The sequence below is a fragment of the Galeopterus variegatus genome, unplaced genomic scaffold, assembly GCF_000696425.1.
Source record: "Galeopterus variegatus unplaced genomic scaffold, G_variegatus-3.0.2 Scaffold6652, whole genome shotgun sequence".
Taxonomy (NCBI): Eukaryota; Metazoa; Chordata; class Mammalia; order Dermoptera; family Cynocephalidae; genus Galeopterus; species Galeopterus variegatus.
Genome location: NW_007732763.1, coordinates 17,667 through 40,919, shown reverse-complemented (window position 1 = coordinate 40,919; position 23,253 = coordinate 17,667). Strand labels below are relative to the sequence as shown.

The 23,253-nt window shown below is 37.0% G+C and overlaps 1 protein-coding gene across 1 annotated transcript in view; it reads left to right on the top strand.

Annotated features, from left to right (window-relative positions):
- The window catches only part of PTP4A2 (protein tyrosine phosphatase type IVA, member 2), a 26,877-nt gene extending 4,918 nt beyond the window's left edge, over window positions 1-21,959 (top strand). Inside the window, exons 2-7 of the mRNA XM_008591109.1 lie at window positions 9,443-10,140; window positions 12,456-12,548; window positions 16,288-16,418; window positions 18,184-18,258; window positions 19,311-20,574; window positions 20,721-21,959. Coding sequence (XP_008589331.1) covers window positions 10,045-10,140; window positions 12,456-12,548; window positions 16,288-16,418; window positions 18,184-18,258; window positions 19,311-19,419 — 504 coding nt within the window. The 5' untranslated portion in view covers window positions 9,443-10,044 and the 3' untranslated portion in view covers window positions 19,420-20,574; window positions 20,721-21,959. The remainder of the gene's footprint in view (window positions 1-9,442; window positions 10,141-12,455; window positions 12,549-16,287; window positions 16,419-18,183; window positions 18,259-19,310; window positions 20,575-20,720) is intronic.
- Window positions 21,960-23,253: the final 1,294 nt, after the last annotated feature.

Here is a 23,253-nt window from a genome sequence, read left to right as displayed (position 1 = left end):
AGGTGGTTTTTCCTGGACTGTTTGTTCAGTCAGTGTAGATTTACAGGACACCAAAATCGTTCCCAGAAAATGACTGAGAAAGTGACAGTTTTTACCAATATATTATTTTTTTTAAAGATGACTGGTAAGGGGATCTTAACCCTTGACTTGGTGTTGTCAGTACCACGCTCACCCATTGAGCTAACCGGCCATCCCTTTATGGGATCTGAACCCGTGGCCTTGGCGTTATCAGTACCACACTATCCCGAGTGAGCCACAGGCCGGCCCCTTTACCAATATTTTTTATGTGACATGAATACTAATGTTTTTTGTTTGGTTGCACTGATTTCCTTGCCCATAGATTCTATTAATATGGCATCCACTCCAGTTTAAGTGGCCTAGAAACTAAATTTCGTCATTCAAATATAAATTTACATTGTACAATGTTGGGTTTTTAAACTGTACTGACCTTTAAGATTAGGCTTTTCTGTGACCCTTACTTTGCTAGTTGAGCCTGGTTTGAAAAAATATTTTGAACATTAGAACAGTCTTTACCTTTAGAGAAATGGTGTGTTTGATTCTTTTCATAGTATTTTTGGGTTGAAATTTCATTCTTCTCAGAAAATGTTAATTCTTTTGGCATAAAACTCACACATGATATGTTTGTTTTAGCAGATCAGATAAATAATTTTATATTTTTATTTCTGCAGTGGTCAAAAATGTTGGCTCTTAACTAATATATCATTTGACAAGAATTCAAATTCATAATCAGGTCTGTTTTCTTGCAGTTATCCTTTAGTTTTTACTTAAGATTTGAGCATCTTTTTTTTCCCCCTCCTACTGCTTTACAGGAAACGTTCACTAGGTTGTACCATTACAGTATTTGGAAATTGGATTTATATACATATGTTTAATATTTATTGCTTTTAGGAGCAAAACAGATTGGTGTGTTTTCTACTTGCCATTATTGGTTAAAAAAAAAAAGCCTATCATGAGGGAACAGACTGACTGGTTAGTGCAGAAGGATATGAGTCATCAGCAGGATTTGTCAGCAAATTGAGAAGGATATGATGGAGAAACAATAGATTCTAGTGACATGATTCTTCATTCAACATGTGTGTAAACAAGTTTCCTTTTGGTGATTAGTTTAAATTATGCAAATAATTTGGATCTTTTTGGGTGAAAACCACTCAAATACAACTCATAGACTATACTGGCAATTGTTTTTCTGGTGAGATAGGATCTTCATTTGCAGGTCATTGAATCCATGTTGAACTAAACTAGTGGGTAAAGAATAATAACCCCTTGACATGGCATTATAGAGGTATTTCACTTTTTTTACTTTATATTCATAGGTAACATGAAACATTTATTTTCACTGTATGGTTTTTAAAGATTATGACTATTACTGTGTTTTGTGAAAATAAACATCATGTTGTTATTGGAAAATTATTGGGTAGATAGTATATTTTCAAAGGCTACCAGCAGCTCCAAATAGAATGATTTGGGTTCTTGTCTATCTTGTATTATACTCAGTATAAAGAGAAATGGCTGTGATAAGTACAATGTGATTTATAAAAAGCAAGTTTAGGAGAGGAAGTGAAGTGTAACTTACCCAATTTTAGGGGAAACTTGGAGCAAAATGCCCTAACAGCAGAAAAATTTCTGGGGCTTAAAAGAATTTATGCTGACAAGTTGTTATTTTGGAATGTTTTTATTCTGTGTCCTGTACATAGAGAGCTCCCCCCTACCCCCTCTTGGAGGTGGATGCTGGAACAGGATATTTAAATGTGCTCATTACATTTGACAAAATGGGGAAATGAAAGGGTTAAGCTGACCCATAAACTGCTAAGTTCTGAAACATAGTGTATTTTAAATAATGCTAACAATAGCCTGGAAGTTTTTGCTTTGCATGCTGCTCCTGTGCTGTAGGTTATTTTGAAAGGTGATTCAAATAACCTTTCCCAAGTATTATTTTGCAACCTTAGGGAACTTGCAGCTGTTAGAGTCATTCTAACTGTCCTGATATAGCTCAGAAAACATTTTGAAGTGGTGTTGACAGGCTGAATCCAGGTGTCCTTTTGGATTTTTACTACTAATTTGTTTTATTACAATTGAAGTTCAGAATCTCAAATACACTTCTTAATAAGATTATTGATTCAGTGGTTTTTGGGTTAATGTATGTATAGTGATGTTAGAAACTAAAATTTCTTAGCCTTTTGAGATTAAACAAAGAAGGATAGTAGGAAGAAAGAAAACTAATGTTATGATTTAATTTTATGGGAAAGCAACTTAATTGGAGATAGTTCTTATCCTGTAAGAAGGTTACCACAGTTATTTAGGAAAAGAATGTGCTTAAACTTCATAATAAACAGGCTTGGGAGTCTTAAAATGAACATAAAGTCTTTAAACACAGTCTATAGAGAGGATAGCTGTGGTACCTTTGCCTGGAAATGAAAGTATGGATAAATAGAATCAATTTAATAGAGCTATTTAATGTAATTTTTAAAAGATTAACAGAAAACAGTTAGATTAATGCCCAGTATTGGGATTGTGCCATTAGGATTTTTAATGTTATTGCCAGTATTATTCAAAACTTTTTTTTGAGGAAAAAGTGAAAATTGGCCATAGTGCTGTTAACTGTAAAGTTTATTTATGAAAGGAGAAATAACATGTTTAGACAAGAAATTCATCTGGAGAATTGCTCATCTTTAGAGGAAAAATGGAGTACAAAACTGAAAATAAATATTTCCAAGTGTGGCATGAAAATATTTTGTGTAATTTTTTTCTTACAGTTACTTGTAGAGGTGGAAATTACTGGAAAAGGCAACTGCTGATCACCAGGGTACACTCAAATTTGAAAACCACTCTCTTTTCATTTGGGTGGGAACAGGCCCCACAGGACTTCAGTAAATAACTGTCACTGTTCTCAGAAGCAGGTGTGGTTGTTGGTTAGTTGCTTTCCTTTCCTTTCTGAGTGGCAGGCCATGTATTTTCTGCTGGTTCTGAAATGTTAAAGACATTTTCCCACCGTCAAGGTCATAATTTCTTTTTATAGAACTGATTATTGATTTCTGTACTGGAACTTAATTCTCAAGTTTCCTCCTTAAATGAGGAAGTAGAAAAGTGGGAATAACCCAGAGTGTAACTGTGAAACTTTTTTTTTTTTTTTTTTGTAGCGGTAAAACATCTTGCTGTTTTTAGCTTACCAATATTTTGGATCCTAATTTGTGTAGAATTTAATGGATAATTCTTTATCAACCCCCTAGGACTGTGGTCAGTGGTGAGAGGGAAACATATTAAATCTTCTAAGTTTCAGGGAGCCAGATTATTCAGTTTAAGTTTGATAAATGCAACAGCAGAGGGATGAACAAAGATAGGTAGTACAGATGATAGGTTTAGCTGTTGTTTCTGCAGGGATTTGTTGAGCTGGGAGTAAGTCATGAAAGATGAGTAAAATTCACTTTGAGAACAGTTAACCAGAAGTCGAGTGTTTAATTAGAAAAGAGGAGTTCTCTTTAGTTCATGAGTCTTCAGATACTTTTTCTCTCAAATGGTCAAAATGAAGTAGATACAGTAGTACTTACAGAGGAATTTCCCTATTTTTCTTCTTTGATGGTTGAGAAGATTTTATGGTCTATTGTCTGAGGAGTTTCTGAATATTGTTAGGCTTCTTTGAATTCTCACAGTTACTAAGGGCCTTGATTCTTTTTCACAAACCCCATATCCAGTCTGTGGACAAATCCTTTTGGGTTCTGTCTCAAAGTATACCTTGAAACTGATGCCTTCTTATCCCCTCTAGAGCTGCAACACTAGTCCAAGCTACCATTATCTCTCTCCCGGGTTATATAGCAACAGGCCCCTAACTGATTTCCTTGCTTCCACCCTTACTACTCTTATAATCTGTCTCCACATAACAGTTAGAATGATCCTTTTAAAACATGAGTTGTCACTGTTGAATGACACCTCCTTTGGCTTCATTTGGAGTCATTGTTCTCCAAATAAAAGCCAAATCCTTACAGTTGGTTTATAAGGCTCTCTTTTATTTCCCTGACTTTACTCATTCCTTTGTCCTCTCTGTTCCAGTAGCACTTGCTCCCTTGTTGATAGAATACTCCAAGCATGTCCCCACCGTCAAACCTTTGCTGTAGCTAATCCCTCTGCCTAAAATGTTCCCCAAATACCTATTTGGCTCACCCCCCCAGGTCTTGGATAAAATGTCACTTTTTTCAGTGAGGCCTTTCTGATAGCCTTATTTAAAGTTGGAATCCTCCTTCCTTTCTGGCACTGTGATTCCCCTACTTTGCATTTTTCTCCGTACAGTGTGACATTTTGTCTTTTTCTGCCCACTAAAAAGTTAAGATCCATCCTGACAGGAATTTTTAATTGTTTACTGCTCTTGCTGCACCTGTGGGAGTATGTGGTACATAGTATAAGTTCATAAATATTTGAATTAATAAATTCTTAACTAGATCTTTGCAAGGAAAATGTCTAGCTCTTCATGGGATAAATATTATTGACAGATTACATTATTGTACTTATTTTAAGGGGAAGTGCGGGTGTTCTTTATTGATGTGAAATGAATTTGTTTTAGAAAAAAATTGTTGCAAGGTTTTAGTCTTATATATAGTATTATACTTTCATGTTGCCTGGGTGTAGAAACCAAGCTGACTCAAATTTGCATGACTTCCTGTAGAATTTCTGGTAAGTAACACAGTAAATATATGCTTGCTTGTTCTTCAGACCTTTACTTTTAGATTTTATTATATCTAGAATTCTTTTATTGTGCATTTATATTATAATGTGCTATTTTAATTTGGTGAATACTGGCATAGCTCATCAAATTAGGTTTATTGTATCATTTAATTTGGAAGTATAAAGAGGTGATTTCTCAGTGGAAAAGTTGACGGGAGTAGATTGGTATGATTTTTAAAAGGATGATTAGCAAGACTGGGTTAAATTAAATGGGGGCTGCTTTTATAAAATTCTCTCATACCTTTGAATTTGCTGTATTTGTATTTGAATTTAGAATTACAGTTGCCAAGGTAGGACATAGATTTTTCTCAGTTATTTTGTATCTTTAACAAAAGAAAACTTTCTGAATTGTGTAGGTACAGGCCTGCCTGGGACAGAGGGACTAGCCCTTTGGAAGCTCTTTCTAATCCTATGATTATAGCACTGTCAAGAAGATAGTTAAGGCCGGCCCGGTGGCGCACTGCGATAGTGCGCCGCTTGGGAAGTGTGGCGGCGCTCCCGCCGAGGGTTCGGATCCCACATACAGACCGGTTCCCGCTCACTGGCTGAGCGAGGCGCGGGAGCAACACCGAGGGTTGCGATCCCGTTGCCGGCGATCCGGTACGGGGGCGACACTGAGGGTTGCGATCCGTTGCCGGACACAGAAAAAGACAAAAAGGTAAAAAAAAAAAAAAAAAAAAAAAAGAAGATAGTTAAATTGTAAATCATTATAGAGTTCTTTATCACCCTAGTTTTTTTATAAAAGGGTAATATGTGTACACGGAAGAAATTAAAACAGTTCAGAAGGTATGTTATGATAAAGTAAATCATGCTCCCTGACCTCCAGCCTCCAATCCTGTTCCCCCCACCCCGCCCCCCGTAAACCACTATTACCTCTTATTTTTGTAACCTTTCAGGTAGTCCATGGATATGATAGCATATACAATATTCACAAATATTTCTAAATGTACTGTTCATACTGTTATGTACCTTTCTATTTTTTCTTATTAGTGCTGTCTTTTAGCTGTTTTTCTGTATCAGTTCATATAGATGTTTTGTTATTATTTTTTTAAATTTTTGGTGGCTGGGCTGGTACAGGGATTGAACCCTGGATTTTGGTGTTATCAGCACCATGCTGTTTTCTTCTTCTTTTTTTTATTCCTTTTTGTCTTTTTTTACTGACCGGTAACGGGATCGCAACCCTCGGTGCTGCGCCCGCACCGCTCTCAGCCAGTGAGCGGGAACCGGTCTCCACATGGGATCTGAACCCTCGGCGGGAGCGCCGCTGCGCTCCCAAGCTGCGCACTCTCCAGTGCGCCACCAGGCCGGCCCGGTGTTTTATTCTTTTTAATCTCTGTGTAGTTTTCTATTTTAAGAATGTGCCATGATTAAATGATGGATATTATATTGTTTCATGCATTTCAGTTTTAGATTCTCATCTAGGTAGGTATTAGCAGGGAGTGTTGATACTAAACATTTAAATTCTTTCTAACATACCCTTCTTCAAAGTTTTAAGTAGTTTTTGTTTTGTTATTGATTTAGTCTTATTGTCAATGCACTATCTCAGCTTGCTAGGATTCTACTTACTCTTCTTCTAGATTCCTCCTCTTTTTTTTTTTTTCCTTTTTTCTCTTTATCCCTTCCCTCCCTCTTTCACCTTCTTAGTTTAAAAGAGGGTTGGCTAGGGCCGGCCCATGGCTCACTTGGGAGAGTGTGGTACTGATAACACCAAGTAAAGGGTTAAGATCCCCTTACCGGTCATCTTAAAAAAAAAAAAAAAAAAAAAAGAGGTCTGGCTGGTTAGCTCAGTTGATTAGAGTGTGGTGTTCATAACACCAAGGTCAAGGGTTCAGACCCCCGTACTCCCACCACCAAATAATAATAATTTGAAAGGATTTCTCTGTCACAGATCTTTTTTTTTCCTAATTTTTCGGTGAAGTTATATTCTTTTGTTTAAATGGAAATGTTGCCTAGGAAATGGAAATGTCCCAAGTTCAACATTTTTTTAAAAGTTAGGTTCTGTAAAAGATAAAAGGTGGAGAGAATATTTAGGTGTATGTTTGAATTTGCTGTTATGTGTCATGTAAACTAGCTTCTTCTGTCACCTAGTAAATTAAAACAATAATCAATTTTTACTTAAGTGGGTAGAGTAGAATTAATGCCAGAGAGACAATGTTAGAAGAAAGTTTTCCTGTATGGTGTATGTGTGCTGAATTTATGCTAAAATATAGGGCTCTGCAACTTTTGAGTACTTTCCAGCCATAATAGGTTGTTTATGATTTTGTACAGGTTGTTTTCTTTGCATTCTTAAGTGTGTTAGAGAAGTTAACATTAGTTTATCTGGATTGACAGGTGCAAGAATTTAACTGCTGATGTGTAGTTGAACTCATGGGGGAGGGGAGGAACAGAAGCTTGCTTTTATCATGTATCTGTTAACCGTGATAGAACATACTGTTTCTTTTTGCAGAAATTCCTTTGCTGGGGTTCTTAGTATTAAGAATTGACAAATCTAATAATTAATTATCTTTATCCCTGGAAATGGTCCTTCCAAAGTGGGGTTGGAGGAATAAGATGGGATGAAGCTGTTCTGTTTGCTGAACAAACAGTGAAGGCTAGGTAGAAAACTTAATGCTAGAGCTGTAACCTTTGAAGCCTGGCCATCACTACAAATGCCAGTCTTTCAGTGCCCTTACTCAGCTGATACACATTTGCTGTGATAACATCATTGAACCAAAGGGATTCAAACAGGTTAGAATTTCCTTGTGTTTTGCTCTGCCCCACATGCAAAACCATTGTTCTTTGAGTAGTTACTTTAATAATCAATTTCCCCCCTTATTGTAAGGTCACAGAGTTGCAAATGAACAGCCAAGCAGATATTTTAAGAAAAGTTACACTTATATGAAAAAGATTGTGACTAGAAAAATATGTGGGAACCTCCAAAATTGAAGGAAAAATAAGTAGGGAGTTAGGAGACCTGAGTTCTTGTCCTTGATCTGCTACTAATTAGCATTGTGGTCTTAGTTAAGTCATTCAACTTCTCTGGACCCAAACATCTTTGTTTTGTTTTATTTTGAAAAAGTTTTAAGTTTTTAAAATTTATTTTTATTTATTTTTTAAAGGTCAGAGAAGTTGATTGCTACGTTTTTCTAAGCTCTGAAATTCCTTGACTACAAAAAATACTCTATGAAATGTTTTTTTGTGTAATCTAAGGTAGCTATGTTTGGGGGTTTTAGTTAGAATTATGAGGAAGAGTGGTAGTGTGAATTTTGTTTTTGTTAGTTTTCATTGTAGAAATTTTGTGTTTTTACTGTAGTGGGTAATTCATTCTGCTAATACCATTGAAATTCTTAGACTGCCATTTTGAATTTCATATGTGTCTTTTGTATTTTAGGAATGTTTTAGTTTTGTGTTCATGCCCATGGTAATATAACCGCAAGTATGCAGCTTACAAAATAAAATGACATTTAGAGTGTCACAAAAAAAGAGGGTAAAAGAATAAAACCTATTCTTCTGTAAGCCCAGATTCTCGTGTGGCTTAGGGAAGAGGCAGGTGAAAGAATTTAGACCTTGTGCCTGTTCCCATAGGAATTTATGATAATGTTGACATTCTCTGGCTGAGCCAGCTGTAAAGATTACTGTTTCAAAGCAGAAGACCTAAAATAATATAAAATTCTGTCACTTCACTTTCTTGCCTTGTTTTTTGGTAGGGTTAATAGTTGGGGAGGAGAATGCTGTGTTAATCAGTGACCTTCAGATGATTTTGTACTTTTGAGGTAGTGATATGAGAAATAGTGAAAAGGTAAACTGGACTAGAAATGAGAGGATGGGATTTATACATTAGTTGAGTCAGCAGACATTGTGGTACATGGGAAAAAACATGGGACCAACAAAATACTTGGGTTTGAAGATGGGCTCAACTAATTCATTGTGTGACCTTAGACAAGTCACTTCACTTCTCTGATCCTCTTTCTTCATTCCTCATATGTGGTAACAACTACTCAGAGTTGTGAAGAAAAGGAATACTTTTTACAAAGTGCTTTATGAGCTAGTATCACAATTAGGGTCAGTGCATATACTATGGATAGAAAGAATTCCTCAAAGTAGAATTCTGGTAAATATCCTCCACCCATTGACAGACATTAAGCAAAGAGTATATGTAAAGGACCTAACCATCAAAGCAGAAAAATAAACAGATCTTTGAACTTTATGAAGAGTCTGTGGAGGGAAGGTTTCTTTAAATACCTGTTAATAATTTGAAATGATTTAAATGAATTTAAAATTCAGCCATTTAATAATGATTTGTTGGGCTGGGCCCGTGGCTCACTCAGGAGAGTGTGGCCGCTGGTAGCCCCGAGGCCGTGGGTTTGGATCCTATATAGGGATGGCGGGTGCACTCACTGGCTGAGCGTGGTGCAGACCACACCGTGCTGAGGGTTGCGATCCCCTTACTGGTCCGAAAAAAAAAAAAACATGATTTGTTAGAAATAATCTTATTCGTACAGAAACTTTGTTGAACCCAGTTTTGAAAAAGACATAATTTTGAGTCTTTGACTTTTAAAACTCTTGGTATATCCAATTCTTTTATTCTATTCTTCATAGATGACAATAATTTAGAATTGCTGACATCTCACACGTCTTTGGGCTTGTAAATTATGTATTCTTGACTTCAAACGTTGTGTTTATTATACTGTCAACTCCAGTTCATTTTACTTATGCTTTTCTCCCCTAGGTTTTTCGTTGGAATATACGTTGCACATTTATGGCGATTCTGAGCGTGAGGGCAGACTTCTGCCAGGCTCAGCACAGCGTTTTTGCTGACAAGTGAGCTTGGGGGTTCTATGTGCCATAATTAACATTGCCTTGAAGACTCTGGACACCGAGACTGGCCTCAGAAATAGTTTGCTTTTTTTTTTTTTTTTAATTGCAAGTGTATTTCTTTTAATGACTCCAGTAAAATTAAGCATCAAGTAAACAAAAGTGGAACGCGACCTACACTTTTAACTTTTCTCACTAGTGCCTAAATGTAGTAAAGGCTGCTTAAGTTTTGTATGTAGTTGGATTTTTTTTTTGGAGTCTGAAGGTATCCATCTGCAGACACTGAGGCCCAAGTTGAATTTGGATTCGAGTGGATTCTAAATACTGCATATTTTGAAGAGAGAAGCTTCATAAGGAATAAACAAGTTGAATAGAGAAAACACTGATCGATAATAGGCATTTTAGTGGTCTTTTTAATGTTTTCTGCTGTGAAACATTTCAAGATTTATTGATTTTTTTTCCTTTATTTTCCCCATCACACACACGCACGCACGCTCACTTTTTAAATTTGCCATAATGAACCGTCCAGCCCCTGTGGAGATCTCCTATGAGAACATGCGTTTTCTGATAACTCACAACCCTACCAATGCTACTCTCAACAAGTTCACAGAGGTAAGATTGTAGCGTGGTCTGCTTTTTGGATTAATAGGTAAAATACCATTGAGAATTAATACTATTATTAAAAATTCTCTTATCACAAAGCTATTTATTTCTGTGATTGGAGTATGGATGGACATCCTTCCTACCAATCCTGGTTTGAGGTGCATTGAATTAGTTACAACAGATTTTTAAAAGAGCATTTATGGAATTTGGGGAAACTGTAGAGATTATCTAGTACTATGTTTTTTCTTGCGTCCTTTCTACATTTATTAAGAGTTCTTTTGTTGTACTTTCAGTAATAAAAATAATTAACATTTATTGAACGCTGTATATACCCAGCATTACAATAAGCAGTGTTTGTGCTTAAGGTCACTAATACAAAAACCCTATGAGGTATAGGTGCCATTATTATTTCCCTCTTACAAATGAGGGAACTGAGGTTCAGAGCCATTTAGTAATTTGCCTAATGGCACATAGTATGTGGTAGTAGAAGTGGTATACAAACCTAGGTCTCTGACACTAAGACCCATGTTATACCTCAAATGTTCTTACCACTTTGATGAAAAGCCACCCCAAAACTACATAGCGACCGTAATCATCATATACAAGGGTCCAGAAACTTAGGAGAAGAAAAGGTGTTATAGGTAGCATTTTGTCAGATTCTTAATTTTTTTTTCTATTGATAGTAGAGAAATTCTGTATACATTATTCAGCAAACATTTGCATGTAAATTTTTTAATCATTTCCAGGTTTTCAATCTAAGCATGGTTTTTGTTGATGTATTTATGGAGTAGACTTAGAGAGCCTGATGTGCTCCTAGGGATTCTCATTTTATAGATGGCAAAGCCAGCACCAAAAGACGTTTTGCCTTGCTTAAGGTCACAAATACCATAAAAAATTCTATTGCTACCTTTTAATGAACGGCTACTATGGAATTCATCTTAATGGGATTTTATTTGTAATTTGAAACTTATTTTTAAAATTCCTGACTCAATATAATATGTCAGCTTTCCTGAGTCGGTATTATAAGAAGGCTTTTCTGTGAAAAATGAAGTCGTTTAGCAATTAAAATAACTTTACTCCTTAGGTAACTGAATGATGGACACTTCTTGTAGGATATCACTGTTCCTGCTTATTTATACTTACACTTCCCTGAGTGTGCACAGTGTACAAGTTGATCCAGGACTCTGTGCCCTCAGATTGTTCAGTCACCTTTAAGCCTGGTTGAATTACATAATACTATTTTCAGCCTGTGGATTCCTTGGCCACAGACTCCAAAATGGCAGAGGCTGCTGTTCTCCTGCAACTATAAAAAGATGTTGGTGGCCCCTTGAAGATAGTCACTGGGTTAAGCAGTCACTGTAGGAAGGGTTTTAAAGGATCAAGGCTTCTGGCTATAATTGTGCATTAGCTGGCCTTTAATATAATATAACTTTTTCTCTTTTAAAATTACTTTTATTGTTTCTTTAAATTAAAAAAAGCAATAAGTGCTTATTACATAAAAACCAGAAGATATGGATGAGCAAAAAGACAGTTTAAAAACTTAATTTTAATACCTGGCTTCTAGACATTTTTTCTCTGCATATATGCATTTATAAATATACATATAAACGAGTCAGGATGAGAAAAAGAAGTACCACATGTTCTCACTTATTGGTGGGAGCTAAAAAAAATAAACAAATTAATTTACCCACAAACACACACACACACAAAAAAAAACACCGGGGGTGGGGGTGGGGAAGAAGATATAACTACTATACTTTTTTTTTGAAGTTGTTACAACAAGCAAACGGAAAGGACATTCTTGGGGGGGAGGGGAGAGAGGGAGGAGGGCGGGAGGTGTCGGTGAAGGGCCATAATAATCATATACATTGTATATTGACAAAATAAAAATTAAAAAAAAATAAAATAAAAAAAATAAATATACATATAGATAGGATCACACTATATATTTAACCAAATCTTCCTCCAACCTTAGTATTATTTTCATAGCTGTCATAGCATTCACTAAATGGATGTGCCTTACTTCCTTTACTCTTTAATTATTTCCTTTTTATAAATTCCCAGAAGTAGAATTTCTAGGTCAAAGTGTATGTGAACTTTTAAAGTGTTTGTGTTACACTACCAAGTTGCCCTTTAGAAGAGTCTTATTTACACTACCACTGAGAGTGCATGAGTGTTATATATGTTACCACAGTGAGAATAATTTTGGTCTTTGTCTAAGAATGATACCTCATTGTTTCAATTTATAGCAGTACATTTCTAAGATTTTTGGTTTTAAAACATGCAGCAAAGGTAAGTTCCCTTATAATTGTTTTTCTTTAAAGGAACTTAAGAAGTATGGAGTGACAACTTTGGTTCGAGTTTGTGATGCTACATATGATAAAGCTCCAGTTGAAAAAGAAGGAATCCATGTTCTAGTGAGTGTGTAGTGTTTTAATATTTTACTACAAACAAGTTCTACTGTTCAAACCTAGATATTTATAAAACTTGGCACTCAGTAGTTTTGCTTTTTGAGCTTATGATAGAAGATACAGTATCAATAGCAGCTTTTTGAAATTCCTTTCAATTCCGTCGCAGTTTTGTTAATTTTTGCCCTTAAAGTCTACAAATGCAGGATATTTTCAACAAATAGAAAGCAAAATTCAGGGCACACTTATTTCAAGAAAATGGAAATTTGTGTTTTGTGTTCTTTAAAAAATTAATGCAATATTGGGGCTGGCTCGTGGCTCACTTGGGAGAGTGTGGTGCTGATAACACCAAGGCCACGGGTTCAGATCCCTATATAGGGTTGGCTGGTTAGCTCACTTGGAGAGTGTGGTGTTGACAACACCAAGACAAGGGTTAAGATCCCCTTACCGGTCATCTTAAAAAAAAAAACACCAAAAAACCCCAGTATTTAGCTTTTGTTTCTAGACTACTAGTTTGAAGATAACTGAAAGTAATTTCCATTAGACATTCTTAAGTCACATATGGGAATATACTCTGCCACTTTGTGGGTATAAGATTAGTTAGTTAATATTTTGTGGATAACTTGTAGGAGGTAAAGGTGGGAGAAGATATAGAGGAGAGGGAGAAGGTAATCAGCATAGTTTTCTGGCACTTTCTGGTTTTTGGTAGGCTTCGAGAAGCTTTTGTGTGATTAGATTTCTTTTCATAGTTCAATTTGAACACAAGCTTATTGTTATTCTTTTAAATTAAATTCCTCTTTAGTAGCGAATATACTGTTTCGTTATAGAAAACAGGAGCCTCAGATTCATTAAAATTTTATACTTTCTTATGTAAATGGTCATCTAAATGGCAGGAGCAGGGCCTGCCCGTGGCTCACTCGGGAGAGTGCGGTGCTGACAACACCAAGTCAAGGGTTAAGATCCCCTTACCGGTCATCTTAAAAAAAATAATAAAATAAATAAATAAATAAATAAATGACAGGAGCAGCTTTTAGGAACACATAATGAATGAATTGACCTTGTAGTCTTGGGTGTCTTAGAACTATTTGATTTGATTGTGGGAAGGCAATATAATAGTAGGTAGGGAACTGGAGATTTCTGTGAGTAGTTGGGTAGGAAGAAAAGTAATAAGGAAGATATTGGTTCAAGGTTATGCTTCTACTACCTGCACCCCCCCCTTCCCCAGCTGGCTGGTATGAGAATCTGAACCCTTGATCTTGGTGTTTAATACCGTGCTCTAAAGTTGCTACTTGTTGAGAGGTAGTTCTGTAGTCTTTATTACATGGGTCAGTGGTTGGGAAGGCAGTTCGTGCAAAGAGAATATATGTCTTGTTGGTAAGGCAGTCATCTCATACCTGATGATACGCAAAGTTTACTCACCTTCATTTTTGTGAAAACACAAAAATTACGTTTTTTTGGGGGGCAGCTGGTTGGTAAGGGGATCAGAACCTTGACCTTGGTGTTATCAACACTATACTCTAACCAGCTGAGCGAACGGCCAGCCCCATTATGTTTTTAAAAAATGTGTTTTAATAGTTTGGCATGGTAATAATTTGCTTGCATTCCCATTTCTAAATGGCTTTATGGTTCACCGGCTGGAAATCGCTGGGGATAAATGTAAACATGTAAAATGCAGCCCTGTGTTTAAAAAGCAAAAACCCCAAAACTTAAGCTTCTGAAATTAAGCTGAATACAAGTCTTTCCCTGTGTTGTGAGTATGTTCTGTAGTGGGTAGATGAGAAATCAACTTGTTTTGACAGATGGCAGGGTGGGAAAATGACTTTGGATTGACCATAGTCTTCGAATCAGTAATGTTGGTAAACACCTTTGTGAAATAGAAATGAACTAAAGACCTTGAACTAGTTTGTTGAAGGTGATGATAGGTCGAATTTATTCCAGGTCCTTAAATTTAGGTTTTTGTTTTGTTTTAAATAGCTGTGATCAGATAAAATTAAAGGTCTAACTTATGCTTGAAAAAAACAAGGACATTTAGCATTAAGCTTGGAATTTCTCTCTTTTTCTCAGACAGAGATTTTTTTTTTGTCTTTTTTTTTTTTTTCTTTTTTGTCTTTTTCCGTGTCCGGCAACGGACCACAACCCTCAGTGTTGCCCCCGTACCGGACTGGGGACCGGCAACGGGATTGCAACCCTCGGTGTTGCTCCCGCGCCTCGCTCAGCCAGTGAGCGGGAACCGGTCTGTATGTGGGATCCGAACCCTCGGGCGGGAGCGGACAGAGATTTTAAAATGGAGTTAATTTACTTTTGCAAGGTGAAGAGGGTTTGGAACATTTCACTGCAAGGGAATATACCCCAAATAAGACCTTTCAGTCCTGCTCTTGCAAATCAGAGGCACCTTGGAATAGACTAATATTGGTTTCAGCTGTGTCAGTTTAAGGTTCAGAGGTTTCTAAGTTATTAATGATTTTTTTGATAGAAACTATATGAATAAGTGAACACATTTTATATCATTGCTTCTTAACTACATGCATTTTAGAGGAGGTAGGCTCTCTAATAAGGTGCTTACTGGTTTTACTGCTCTCAACTAAGGTGCTTTACTAGTTTTACTGCTGTTTACACTTAAACTCTGTAGTGACATTTATAGTAATATTGACAGCCCTTTAATTACAGGGTGTAGCTGACAACTTGAACATAATGTGCTATCATGGCTAATGGACTACATGAGGTGTTCTAGTGATGCCAGTAATGAGTGTAGAATCAATTTAGTGTTCTCTCACCTTTCTCTTTTTCCTTCTCTAGTATCTTAAAGTGTCCTTATCCAATCCTGTTAGAGTAGCCTTATGTTTAAAAAAAAAAAAATTCCTGCAATGTTTTTGCATTTCTATCCTTGAAGCTTTGATGGGAGGAGAAAAGGTGGGTAAAATGCGGAACCCACCCTCTCAGCTCCATTTGTATTGTTTTTTTTTAGGACCTCTAGCTGGTTAGTAAGGAAGATAAACACCTGCTTGTACTGTGAGGTGGGGTTGTTCTTAATTGAAAGATAACCCAAATTGATGAATACAAAAAGAGAAACAGATACTTGAGAAAATCGTCTCCATTTGTTCAGGACCCTATCATATAGCACTTTCCTTGTTAAATAGGATATGTATAATTTATACAGAGCTTTAAAAAATATTTTCTACTTAAAAAAAAAAAGCACAGAGATGATAGTATGTATCTGTTATGATTTATTAACAATTGGAGATTTCTTATCAGAGAACCTTTCTTTAAAAAAATAGATGTCATAACTTAAGAGTCATCTGGGGTATAATCCATAAAAGTATTTGTAGAGACCAGTGAGACATCAGTTGATACACTTTGCTAGAGCTGACTTTTAAATCATGTTGACATGTGTTGTGTCCTCTCTTACTTTGTTTTGGCTTTATAGTTTTCTCTATTATGTCTAAATACTACTCTCTTCAGATATAATACTTGGGAGAATACTAGCTCTTAGGACTCTGATAAAGAGATTTCCATATGATAAATTTAAGTGTGTACTACACTGACTGCACTTCATTGAGACTCGTTTATTTGACATACTTTAAATTCTGTCTTGGATAATTTTTCAGCAATGATCAGAATTGTGTTAAGTATAGCTAGAGTACAGTTAGTTCAATTAAGCCTGCCCTGTGTACTGAGTGCAGCCATTTTACATTAGGGTATTAATTCTGGAGAAAATATCAATATAATGTAATGGGTCATTTCTTTCCAGGATTGGCCATTTGATGATGGAGCTCCACCCCCTAATCAGATAGTAGATGATTGGCTAAACCTGTTAAAAACCAAATTTCGTGAAGAGCCAGGTTGCTGTGTTGCAGTGCATTGTGTTGCAGGATTGGGAAGGTAAGCCCTTACCCTTTTGTCTATGAATTCATTATCATGCCTAAGTAAGCCAGTTGAAAATTTCACTTTGGGAGAAATTTGCATGTACTGCACTAAATAATATTAAATTACCTGAAAGGAAAGGATATGATTTCTCAGAATAGTCTTTGGTGTTTCATCTGGTTATCAGATTTGGATGCCACACTGGATTTAGTGGGTGTTTTATTTTTTTCTCCTTTTGAAGTAATCAAAGGTTTAAAGGTCATTGAAATGGGCAACAAAACTAAAGTCATTTCAGAGTTTGAAGAATTTATACATGGTTAATTTTGGATTGAAATTAATGAAAAGTTAATAGGTAGAGAGCAGATGGCTGAACTTTAAATTCTTTAAATGAGATGTATGGACAATAAGAAAGGACTTTTGATTTTAAAAACTTTTCTCCCAAGCATTGCTTGGAATGGTGTTGCAACACTTTCATCAGCATATTAAATGCCACTTTATGATGTGCACTTTGACTCATAACATTAGTACAGGCTGCCATTGCCTCGAGGTGGTGGTGACTCAGGCTGTTAGCCCCGCTTATTACTTTTGTTTGCTATTTTCCTTTTTTGTATGTTAGTATATTACAGTTTCTTCATAAGGTCAGAAGTTTCAGTCATTATCCTGAAGGCTGAAGATAGTGTTGTAACTTGACTTGGGGCAATATTACTAGTAGCTAGCCTAGTTAGGTAGTCCAAAGTTGGTGCCCTGTAATGGACTTTTTTAAAACATCATTTCCTTTGTTAGATTTTTTAAAAATATGGACAAACTATTCTTTTTTTGTTTTTTGTCTTTTGTCTTTTTCCATGTCTGGCAACGGATCGCAACCCTCAGTGTTGCCCCCGTACCGGACCGGGGACCGGCAACGGGATCGCAACCCTCGGTGTCGCTCCCGCGCCTCGCTCAGCCAGTGAGCGGGAACCGGTCCGCATGTGGGATCCGAACCCTCGGGCGGGAGCGCCACCGCGCTTCCCAAGCGGCGCACTTATCCAGTGCACCACTGGGCCGGCCCCGACAAACTATTCTTAATGACTAGTTCTTTGGCACTTTCCTAGCTCATCAAAAGAATTTTATTGGCAAAGTCTACTACTTTTTTTAGCATTTGATAAGGAAATATTAAAATCTATTTGTAATGAAAATTCTGAGACACTTGAGATTCATAATATGTTTGGCCATTTATTTTACTGTGATAATGGCTAATGAACAGTGAAGAATTTTTTTTTTTTGTCTTTTGTCTTTTTTCCGTGTCCGGCAACGGATCGCAACCCTCAGTGTTGCCCCCGTACCGGACCGGGGACCGGCAACAGGATTGCAACCCTCGGTGTTGCTCCTGCGCCTCGCTCAGCCAGTGAGCGGGAACCGGTCTGTATGTGGGATCCGAACCCTCGGGCGGGAGCGCCGCCGTGCTTCCCAAGCGGCGCACTATCCAGTGCGCCACTGGGCTGGCCCCCGAACAGTGAAGAATTTTTGATGGTATATAGTGATGAGGAAATTTGAGGTATTATGTGGTGGTGTTTTAAAGAGTAAAGGTCTTTTTCATAGGTTTAGAATTTAGTGCATTACTATAAATAGATAATATCATAGGAACTATGATAGAGATATTTTTACTGAATAGGAAAATATATTTTACTGTATAGGAAAATGGAAAGCTCAGGCTTTGCTTTGTTTGGTAATATGTAATTCTGGGTTTTTAAAAATCTTTTAATTCCAAAGATTTGTGGATATTAACAAGTGGGTTTCTCTGCAGGGCACCTGTGCTGGTTGCACTTGCTTTGATCGAATGTGGAATGAAGTACGAAGATGCAGTTCAGTTTATAAGACAGTGAGTATGAAGTTTTATGTTAAGAAACACATAAAACCAGATCGTGCGTGAGGAAGGAATTATGGAAAGTATTCATTTGCTGTCTTTGGCTTAAAATGTTGTTGAAGATGCAAAAAATTTAGAGCAAGTGATAAAGAGGTGATACTATTGGTTCCCAGATTTAAAGATTTTCTAATTTGGGTGGCCAATTTGGATGTTGTAGAATATGTCCAGTATATAATTTGAGTATCCAGAAATCTTGAAAATAGCTAGGTAGAGTCTCATTGATCTAGTGCCCCTTTGGATAGATTCCAAAATACCTTCCAAATGCATCTCTCTGTGACCAAGAGGCAAGAATGTATAGGGGAGCACTTAGTCATCTGGGACTCTTAAGTGACCTGTTCAGGCACAAAATCAAGATGTTAGTGCCCAGACAGAATCTTGGCATCGGTTTGGAATAATAGGCCATGCTATTTTGTTGTCTAAAGTTCTTTGGCAATTATTGTCTTGCCCTTTCCCTTTCAACCCTTTCTTTAAAAGAAGAAAGAAAAGGAAAGGAAAAAGAGTACTCATGACAGAGGGCATGAAATGATAGCAGCTCTAGGAAGGTAACATTTTTAGGAATGCCATCTGTGCGTCTTGAGCCTGCTTACTCATTTTTGTCTGTTTTTTTGAGCATCCTAAATACTTGCTACCAATTAGGAATGCCATCTGTGCATCTTGAGCCTGCTTACTCATTTTTGTCTGTTTTTTTGAGCATCCTAAATACTTGCTACCAATTCTAATCTGAAGAATATATTAATCGGGAAGAGTGTAGTCAGATGTGTGTCTCTTGACAAACTATCTTATCTAGACTGTAATGACAGTGAAGAAAATCTGTATTCTTCTAGGAAGGCTCAGAAAGTTCATGTTGCATCTTAGCTCTTTTAAGACGTGGTGTTATGGGAAATATGCTGGTTCTCATCTGTATGTAGTTAGTTTGAAAGGCCTTAGGCCTTAAAATAATGCATTTCAGTGAATCAGAGAGCTCTTATTTTTTTACATGATAAAGTTTGCCATTCTTGTATTTTCAGAAAAAGAAGGGGAGCATTCAATTCCAAACAGCTGCTTTATTTGGAGAAATACCGACCTAAGATGCGATTACGCTTCAGAGATACCAATGGGCATTGCTGTGTTCAGTAGAAAAAAATGTAAACGAAGGCTGACTTGATTGTGGCATTTAGAGGGAACTCTTGGTACCTGGAAATGTGAATCTGGAATCTTAACCTGTGTCATCAAAGTAGTGATGGATTCAGTACTCCTCAACCACTCTCCTAATGATTGGAAAAAAGCAAACAAAAAAGAAATCTCTCTATAACATAAATAAAATGTTAAGAAAAGAAAAAGAGAAAGAAAAAAGGGATTAATTCAGTGAAGGATGATTTTGCTCCTAGTTTTGGAATTTGAATTTCTGCCAGGATTGAATTATTTCAAAATCTCCTGTCTTTTTTAACGTTTTCAAAGTAGATCTCTAAAGAAAACCAGTAGAACATTAGCCTGTGCAGAACCATCTGTTTGGGGAGCACAGTCTTTCATTGTGCTTGGCACATAGATCTCCCTGTGGTGGGATTTTCTTTTCTTCTTTCTTGGGGGGAGAAGGGTATATTTTCCCCCTCTTTTCTCCTTTCTCCTACTACCCGCCTCATGGCCTTCCCCCTCCCCGCCGATTTCCCCTGATAAACAAATTGTAGCTGGAATAGGATTGAAGCCCTTATTGCTGTAGATTTGTGTGCAGTCTGGCAGCCTTAATCCCACCTGGACACTTTTAGAAAAAAAAAACCAACCAAAAAAAAAAAAAAAACAGTGGCATATATACATATATCATATGGTCCAGGTGATTTTTAGTCTTTACTGATGATGGGGTGTTCATGTTAATTTCTTTTCCTCAAAATCCTATCTAATATTAGGCAAAGTAGCCAAGAGCCTTTTGTTTTGGTTAATTAGTGGGGAAGTGGCATTTTAAGAGGAGTCTCTCTTCTCAGAAACTTAGCTGAGAGTCGAATTCTTCTCTTTCCCAACCAATGAAGCTAAGTGGGTATCCCAGAAATTTGTTTTCTGAAGGGGAGGGCTCCAGGCCATCACTAAGGATGTGTCCGGGCAGAGAGTTAGCACACTTTCTACACCTGTAGAATTGTGGGCTGTAGCATTACTCTGATTTTCTGTCTGCTGATGTCAGAGAAATGCTAGTAGTTTAAAATTTTTTGTTTTAGGACTTATTTGTACTATGAATTTTCAGGAATGGTCGAGGGAGTAACAGCAAATTCACAAAATTTTGGACTTGAAAAATGCCTTTGATGGGTATTTTCCAAACACTGATGTCAGAGAAATGCTAGTAGTTTAAAATTTTTTGTTTTAGGACTTATTCGTACTATGAATTTTCAGGAATGGTCGAGGCAGTAACAGCAAATTCACAAAATTTTGGACTTGAAAAATGCCTTTGATGGGTATTTTCCAAACTGTCCCTTATGTACAGTTCAGTTTAACCACTGATTGCCTTGTTATTTTCTTACTAGGTTCTTTTTGAGAGTTTTAAAAAAGAAAAAATCGCTTGGTCAAAACCAACAATGCCTAGTGAGTATGTGTCCACAGGCCATAACAGGGTAGAAGAGAGACATCGTGCAACCCAGTGAGTAGCAAAGGGACTGTGTTGCTTGTGAAGTGGTATAGTACCATTTGTGCAGACTTTTTGCTGGGTTCAGTGTGCTGATTTAGAAAAGCTGTTTTTCTACTCCTTTGCAGAAGACAGTTGTGACCCAGCTGTATTGACAGAGCAAGTGGAGGGGCACCATCAGGGGCTCTTGTACTCTTTTCTCCTAAATATTACGTACTAATAGTGCCCTGCTTCTAAGGCTCTGAATACATGCTTAGAGTCATCTTGTCCAGCTGGAATTTGCTGTGCAGAGCCCTAAGCTTCTCATTTTGTTAGCATCAGCTAGGCCAGTGGGAATAGACCAGGACCTGTCTCACACTGATGATACCTCAGACGTTGGCCGGCCATGTGAACTGCCTATTTCCTATTGCCGGAGTTGTTTTGATTTTTAACTAAATGCAAATCTGTAGATTCTCTCCTCCCCCATTCCACAAAACAAAATAATGCTTTTTGAACTTGTTCCTGGAATTTTAAAGTAAAAAATTATGGTACTATCCAAAATTCTTTATTTCAGAACATGACAGTAGACTTATTTAACATAGACTCAAGATCAAAACAGCATACCCTCTAAGATCAGATTGACTGACTGTTGACTCCAAGGGTTTTGATCAATACAGTAACAAACCTTTTCCCTTTGGCGTGCTCTGAATTTTGTTGTATGGGGGGAGGGTGTGTGAGTGTTTGTCTGTGTGTGCGTCTGTGTGTATGTGCACAAGCAGTGTCCGTCAGTATCAGTGCCTGCCTGAGTTAGGAAAATTACATTCCTTGTTCTGTATGAGGAGAAGGGTGTATAAAGCAACATGGAACATTAGCCCTCATTTTGTTTTAAATTACAGACTAATGTTAATTGTTCTCAGAACTGGATTTTTTTCCTCAAAAGTAAAACAGTTTTTTTTGGATTTAATGAAGTATTGCTAGCTGAAGCCAGTTTGACATGGTGAGAGAGATGTCAGACTGATGAGAGGTATGCAGCCTGATTTAAAACCAAACCCTGAACCCTTTTAAAGAACAATAAAACATATTTTACACGCTCTTTGTCTGTGCATTTTTTTCCTCCATCCCCAAATTGAGTTTGATTTATGTCTGCTTAGAAAGTAGAGTTTCATTTGTGTTTGCTCTCCTTTCTTTTCTTGCTCCCCTTTCTTTGCTTACTGTTCTCAAGGTTTGTTTTGGGTCCTGCTAATTTACTGCAAGGAGGTGAAATAATTAGAGGTTGGGAAGTTCAAATATTTCCTGCCACCCAGGTGTTCAGTAAGAGCAAATTTAACTATAGTTGGGATACATCTGATACGTTTTCTGGTTCAGTTCTTGGACACAACACTGGGAATTTAGCATCTTGTTTCATTGCAAAGGATTTGTTCATACCATAGGTTTTGATGAAGCATTGCAACTTTTTAAACTCTTAAAGAGCATTGAGGGAGCTGGCTGGTTAGCTCAGTTAGTTAGAGCTTGGTGTTTTAACACCAAGGTCAAGGCTTAGGATTCCTGTACTGGCCAGCTGCCAAAAACCCCAGAAAGTAGCAACTTCATATATCACAGGGGATATCATATATTTGGGGATGGGGAATTTCCATTTAGCCATGGCATCCATTCATCCAGGTAACAAACTTAGATGTTGAGGTACTAAGAATTAAAAGATAAGACACTGATGCCACTTTGGAGTTCATTCTAGAGGTGGGAGTCATGTGTAGACATACAAACAATTATAGTGGGTGATTTTAGTACTATATTACAATTCATTGATCCTGTCACCTGTTTTTAATGTTCAACCCCTCATGTTCTTTGTTATCCAGCTTAGATTCTGTGGTCCATTACAATTATAGTGGGTGATTTTAGTACTATATTACAATTCATTGATCCTGTCACCTGTTTTTAATGTTCAACCCCTCATGTTATAGTGGGTGGTTTTAGTACTATATTACAATTCATTGATCCTGTCACCTGTTTTTAATGTTCAACCCCTCATGTTCTTTGTTATCCAGCTTAGATTCTGTGGTCCATTGTGACAATCACTCTTGGCTCAATGGTAAGTTGCTTTCATTGTACTTGCCTGGCTAAACTCATCTTTGGTTAAGTTCAGTACTCCACCTTCTCTGCACTTAAGCACTTGTAGAACTGAACGTGCTACTTCAGTCTTTTTAAAGTCGTGACCTCATGTAGACTAGTGCCATCTCACAGTCCTACATCTCCATCCCATTTATTCTTTCTCGTTGAAGACTCAGAATGTTAAAGCCGTTCCCATCCTCACTTAGCTTATGACCTTTTTTTTTTTTTTTTTTTTTTAATTTAGAAAGTTTCTACAGGCTCCCGCTATCACATCTACCCCC